Source organism: Lycium ferocissimum, chromosome 9 (genome assembly GCF_029784015.1).
Source record: "Lycium ferocissimum isolate CSIRO_LF1 chromosome 9, AGI_CSIRO_Lferr_CH_V1, whole genome shotgun sequence".
In the NCBI taxonomy this organism is placed as follows: domain Eukaryota; kingdom Viridiplantae; phylum Streptophyta; class Magnoliopsida; order Solanales; family Solanaceae; genus Lycium; species Lycium ferocissimum.
In genome coordinates, this window is record NC_081350.1 from 41532604 (window position 1) to 41539591 (window position 6988).

Here is a 6988-nt window from a genome sequence, read left to right on the forward strand (position 1 = left end):
TCGATGCCCGCCGATCGGCTTCGAACATGTCAACTCTTTTCCAAACAATTTTCACTTCCAACTAACTACTACTCCCTCCGGATCTAAAAAAGAGTCCACTTAGCCATTTGCACATCCTTTGAGAAACTACTTACTCCAAGAAAAAAATATGTGAATTGACTAAACTATCCCTAATTAAATAGGCATTGGGATTTGACCACATAAGAGGCGAATCTATGATTTCTGAAACATGGGTTCACCACTAAAAAAAATAAGGAAAAAATGTATTAAGTGGGGCTTGATCCCTAGACATCTATGTAATTAACTCAGCCTTCAACCAAGTGCACCATTTAGCTTTCTTGTAGCATGTGTTCCACCAGATAGTATTATACTACTTTTAAAAAATATATACATAAAATACCTAGTTTTACAGAGAGACCATGTGTTCACATGCCCCATTTTTTCGCACCTAAAATAGCCCCTGGATCACATAACACTTAATAGGGGCAAATCCGAAAAGATAAGGTTAATTGTTTCTTGGTTTAATAAGTGGACACTTTTTTTTTACCCAAGAAAAAAAGGCTAAGTGGACACTTTTTTTGGTCCGGAGGGAGTATTATATAATGCTGAACACAAATGTTCCTTTATCTTTGCGAAAAGGGTGCACTTCTGGTCCTGGTCGAGAAAAAACTTTTTAACTAAAGGAAAGATACTAAATACAATGATATTAAAGTAAACTAAACAGCTAAGATTTTCTATATTAATAGGAAATGGAAGATCCTCTGCATCTCAATTCCTATTTCTTGCACTCTTTACAGAGATTGCTCAGTTGGAGATGAAAATTATTAAGAAAAGAATTGACAGGTTCGAATCCGATCTGCCGGCATCGACTTATATCATATTTAGCCAAGCTTTTAAGAAGTTGAAAGTGCTTTTTTTAAAAACAAAATAATGCTTGTTTTAGAAAGCTCAGGTGTTACGCCAAGCTCATAGGAAAAAAAAATAATTGTTTTTGAGTAATAGTAGAAGCTCGAAAAAGTAGTTTTTCCCCAAAATCATATGTGGAAATTTAGCTAAGGACAAATTCTTGGTCTGATATTGGCAAAATTGATTTCAAATTGATTAGTCAAATATAAATTGCTACTCTCCAAAATACTTTTTTGTAAAGCACTTACAGATGAAAAAACACTTTTAAAATAAGCAAATCTTGAAAGTTTGACCAGATAGACTATTATTCTCGAATTTTGGCTAGTCCATTTCTTTACTACTCTTTCCGTTTCATAATAAGTAGTGTTTTTAGCTTGAACACACCCCTTAAGAAAACTACTCACTCCTAAAAAATAAGAAGTGTTTTTACTAATTTACTCTTAATCAATTGCCTTGAAAAGAAAGATCTTTAATGGTTTCTAGGTCATATGAAACTACATTTATTAAAATGAGAGTAAAATTGGAAGAAAAAAATTAATGCTTTCTTGATTTTGTGAAACACCACTTATTTTGAAATGGAGGGAGTTGTTTGCTGCATTTCATTTTTGTTTAAGCGGCTTTTTCAATCAATATATTTGCAAATGTTGATGTATAATTTCGCACGCCATAATACATTGATAGACATCACAACTTGAAATTCCCATTACCAGTTTAAAGGTTCAACATCTTCACGTCTAGACTTTTTTATCACAGACTATCGATTTATTGAGAATATAATCTGAACCTCAAATGTTGGCTTATCTTTAAACACCCCAACTTTGAAAATGCGCATTATACAACTTAAATTTAACCGTGTTTAGATGTGCATTTTCAAAATTAAAGTAAACATAAAACAGTTGAATTGTCTAGATTTGCATTTTCCAAATTGGGTGTTTTGCATCTCAATTGATGTTCTAAGATGTCATTCTATTGTTATGTCATGTCATAGTACTCTTTTAAAAGATAAAATTAATACATTTACACAAGAAAAATGAACTAGTCTATAATAGTAAAAAGAAAAGTCTATAATAATCTTGAATATATTGTTGAACTATGGTTTTCCTTTTCTCATATATATTTTGTTTCTAACGTATCGTCGCTCAAAATTTATTTTGCTATAGCTTCCGCATGATACATGGTTATTTTGATCCCCGCATAGGGTTGGTCTAGAGACTCTAAACTCTGACAAAGATGAGTTAGTGTTGTACGCAAAATCTAAATGATTGGCAAAACAACGAGTTACAAATGAATTCATTATTAAAAGCAAGTTGCATGATTTTAGCTCATGCATGACGCAAACAGTTTAAGTAAACAGATTTAATTTCTCTTCTGTGTTGGGATAGATGGCCTTAATTCAGCTACTCTATTTTTTTATATTCTTCTTTTCTCCCACTTTTGTTTTTTAATGATAAATAAATTAGTTAGTTAAAAGAGGAAACTTAACATGTCAATCACATGCATATATTAAAATAGAAAAAGTATGTATTAATCAGCTTACATGTGTTTCGATGTTTATTTATTTGTGGTTGACATAATTGTTTATATACTATTTTAACTTAGTGTCTGATTGTTGGACATAATGTAAGCTTAAATATAGTAGGGAAAAGGTGCAAATATACCTCTATCGTTACACAAATAACGCAACTATACCCTTTTCGCTGACAATTTTTTTTAAGAAATCATTTAGCTTATTTTTAATTTTAAAAAATTTCACGTGACCTTAAAAAATATCTGCCCATTTTTTTAGTAGAATTAGCCACATGGTAATTTTTTTTGGTGGGTCGGGTCTGATTCGTTTAATAAAACATCTCTGTGACTTTAGAAAAAATAGTCTACACATTTTACTAAACGAACCAGACCCAATTCACAAGGAAAAAAAAACTACCACGTAGCTTCAAAAAAATACGTCTACTCAAAAAAAAGTATGGGTAGACTTTTTTTTTAAAGCCACGTGATATTTTTAAAATTAAAACATAAGCTAAATGATTTTAAAAAAAAATCCATCAGCAAAAAGGGCATATTTGCACCATTTGTGTAATGGCAAGGGGTATATATGCACCACTTTTCCAAAGAGGGGTGTATCTGCTCTAGATTGCAAAATTGAGGGGTATATTTACACCTTTTCCCAATATAGTATAATCCATCCGGTCCACACAATAAGTATTTTTTTTAACCTTTTAAAGTTGATCTAAAATATGTGTTCTCTTAGCAAACCTTAGAAGACATTAATTATTTTATTCAAATTGACCCTTGCTCTAATAAATAATATCATATAACAACTTCCTGAAAAGTCTTTTCATGCTTGAGAAGAGATGAAGAGTAATTTAGTTAAATTTAGGTCTATCATTACACATAAAATTAATTACAATGTGACAATATTAATACCCCAACTCCTTTTGTTTATGGCTAGTTAACTATTCTCACCTCAGAGAAAACATCATAATTCATCTGACAATTGTGTTTCTATTTTAGTTTATAAATTTCGAATGACACTTATTTTTCTTTATTGAGTTCTGAGTAGATTATTTGTACAAATTCAATGAATATTTCATCATATATTTAATATTTAAATCAAAGTTACTGAATTTTGCTGCACCCGTAATTATCATTGTGGCTCCACCCTTATTCCTATATTAATGTGTGAAAGAGAAGAGACTTAACAATTTTGTCAAAATGGCATTCAAAGAAATGAAAATTCCCACAATAGATTTTTGCAAGGCAAAGCTAAAACCAGACAGTGCACAATGGGACTCAACAAAAGTTCAAGTTTTTCAAGCTTTGCAAGAATATGGTTGCTTTGAAGCAATATATGATAATGTTTCAAGTGAAATTAGGGAATCCATGTTTGGTACTTTAAAAGAAATATTTGAATTTCCAAAAGAGACCAAACTGAAAAATTTATCAGACAAACCATTGTAAGGCTACTTAGGACAGATTCCACACTTACCATTGTATGAGAGTGTCAATTTCTTACTTGCTCCAATCTCAAAGTGTTGAAACTTTTGCCAATATCTTTTGGCCTCATGATGGAAATCCTGATTTTTGGTATGTCTACTTCTTTTGTTACTCGCTCCCTCTCAATTTATGTGACATACTTCCGTTTTTAGTCTTGATATGCTTTACTCGAGCCAAGAATCAATAGGACCTCTCTACTTCATTGAATATGTTGTTGTTGTAGTACTTGCGTTCTTAGTTTGTTTAAAAAAGAATAGCTTATTTCCTATACAATTTAACTTTAAATTCTCTTGTCTACCATAATTAGATTCTTTATAGCCACACTTTATACTTGTTTTAGGCTACAAGTTTCAGAAGTCATTCTTTTTCTTTTTAAACTTCGTCTCCAGTCAAACATCGCCGCATAAATTACAACTGAGGGAGTACTATATGCTCCCTCTGTTCCCATTTCTGTGATGCAGCTCCCTTTTTAGTTTGTCCCAAAAATAAATATACTTTTCTATATTTAGAAGAAAATTTAACTTTAAACTTCTCATTTTACTCTTAATGAGATGTTTACGGTCACACAAATGTCTGAAGCTTGTTTTATAACACATATTTTTTAAAAAAAAATCGTTTTATCTCAATCTCCGTTCCATTCAAACAATGCAACATAAGTTGGAACATAGGGAGTGGTACTCTTTAAAAAACGCTTTTGGTACAACAATTTTTTTTTTCTTTTTAGAAAATAGTTTTCCATTAGAAATCATTGTGTTACTGCTTACTAATATATATTTCTACCAGCTGTACGTTCTCTTTTAATTTTAACATATAGATACACTTTATTAATTTTGGCAGCAATGTGGTAAAGTCCGACTCAAAGTCACCTGTGGAGTTGGATAAAATTGTAAAAATGATGGTTTTGGGGAGCCTGGGGCTAAACAATTATGTTAATGATGAATTCTTGGATCCCAACCATTATTATTTACGGTTTAGCCATTACAAGGCACCTCAAGGTGAAGATGAAACAAAAATTGGATTGAGTGGCCACACAGATGTTACTGCTTTGTCCATAATATCACAAAATCAAGTAAATGGATTGCAAGTTCTCAACAAAAATGGAGATGAGTGGATTGATGTCAACATTGCACGAGACTCCTTCCTTGTTTGGTCTGGGGATCCCTTCATGGTAAGTGTTACTTATTAATTGTTGCAGAAGCGGAGGCGGATTCAGAATTTCGAGTTTAATGGATTCTGGATTTTAAAAAGACGCAATGTACTGTGTTCTGAATATATTATTTATAGATATCTAAAGGGTAAAATTCACAAATGCCCACTCTTCAGGTCATGCAACTAAAAATAACCATTGCCATGGAGTTTCAAATTCCGCTGGTAAAACTCCAGGATATAGTCATGGAGTTTCAGCCGTGGAATTTGAAACTCTATGACAATGACTAGTTTTCAAAGACAAAAACGTGACCAGTGCTATTTTTACTTAAGCAAGTGGATTTCTTTTTTAACACAAATACAACGCTTTAACTAAACTTACGGGGTTCTACCGAACCCGTAACTAGAACTCTAACTGCGCGCCATTTTTAATAAATTTCTATGTATCTATGCATAGCCCGCGCCAGGAACAGGGTGCTCGAGCACCCACCAAGGTCTGCCCTTGATTACACCACTAAAAATATTTTCAACGAAATCCGTCAGAAATTGACCTGTCGGAAACGTTTTCACCAAACTTCAATTCCGTCGGAAATCCATATTTTGACAGACATTCCCGTCTAGAATTCTGCGACAAGATCCATCTGAAATTGACTTGTCAGAAACGTTTCCGATGAACTTTTTGTCAGAAATGTTTCCGACGAACTGTTTGTCAGAAATCCCATATTTTCGATGGAAACAGCCATCGGAGATTCACGTCTTTTAAGTAGTGTTACCCGTCATAATACCAAAACTAGTTCTAAAAAAAATTGTGCAAAATGTATGCGGGCATGGACAAATGGTTGCTTACATTCTCCTATCCATAGGGTAATAATGGCGGGAGACAATGAAAGATTCTCCATTCAATTATCATCTTTACCAAAAGTAGATTACACCATAGAGGCCCCAAAAGAACTTGTGGATGAAGAACATCCTTTACTCTTCAAGCTTTATGAAGGTGTTGGATATTTTAAATATGTTATGTCAGAAGCTGGCAATAGAGCAGGCACGGGTGTTTTCAAGACTTACTGTGGTGTTTGAATTGTTTTAGTTCCTAATGACTTGTTTAGATGGTTGTTACACATTGTATTGTATTGTTATTTTAAGTGTAAGCCAACCACATTTGTTCGTGTTGGCGTGATCATGCTTTACTTCCTTAGCAGAAACTCTCTATTACTTTCTTGTTGTCTTCATATGCTTGTGCTGAAGTATGTTCTGTTCTGTTGCTTTTATTCTTTAGTTGCATTACTAATACCTCATCAATGAATGAGATGGGGAAAAAATAGTCCAATTATGTGACACCGTTCGAATTTCGAGAGTCAAATCTTTCAATTTTAACAGTGAATTCATACGTAGAAGCTTTAAAAAATTTCAAATAAAATTAATATATTTGAAAACTATGTAAAAAGCGCCTATAAATCACAATGATTAACAACTCAAAATATTTAAAAGGCATGTAAAGAGTCGCAGTCAAGTAAGAATTTGTTTCACTCTCGAAATCCGAAAGGTGCCACATAAGTTGGGACGAAGGTCGAAGGGAGTAAATCTCAACAACTTGTGGTTAGTTCATGGACTGGGGAACTGCGAAACAGATCATCCACAGCGAAGAAAATACTCGAAAAGCAACAAGACGTTTTCCTCTAAAGCATCAAATAGGAACGATTATTCAACTAACACCAGATAGTAGAGAAGATCATGGAAAAAACACTTTTTAAAAAAGCCTATGTCATCTGCATTAATCTTTTTTTTCAAAAAAAAAAAAAAATATTCTGCCGGCACAACTTCATTTTTTCAGCAACTATTCTGGGCCACTTCCATCACTTCACAAGACGTTATTTCGCTGAATCATTGGACTGTGGCAAGCAACTCATTTCTTGATTTATGTAGTTTTAATGATTTATGGAAG

At 32.9% G+C, this 6988-nt stretch overlaps 1 protein-coding gene across 1 annotated transcript; it reads left to right on the forward strand.

Annotated features, from left to right (window-relative positions):
* The first annotated feature begins 4965 nt into the window (after nucleotides 1-4965).
* Nucleotides 4966-6825, forward strand: LOC132030849 (2-oxoglutarate-dependent dioxygenase AOP3-like). Its single transcript, XM_059420606.1, has 2 exons — nucleotides 4966-5068; nucleotides 5910-6825. Exons 1-2 carry the CDS (start codon nucleotides 4974-4976, stop codon nucleotides 6121-6123), a joined length of 309 nt encoding a protein of 102 aa, XP_059276589.1. The 5' UTR covers nucleotides 4966-4973; the 3' UTR covers nucleotides 6124-6825.
* Nucleotides 6826-6988: the final 163 nt, after the last annotated feature.

Bases quoted from the DNA above. Each gene is read 5' to 3' on its own strand.
- LOC132030849 (XM_059420606.1), top strand. From the start codon at position 4,974: ATGGATTGCAAGTTCTCAACAAAAATGGAGATGAGTGGATTGATGTCA. The intron at 5,069-5,909 runs GTAAGTGTTACT...TCCTATCCATAG, and splicing joins GGTCTGGGGATCCCTTCATG to GGTAATAATGGCGGGAGACA.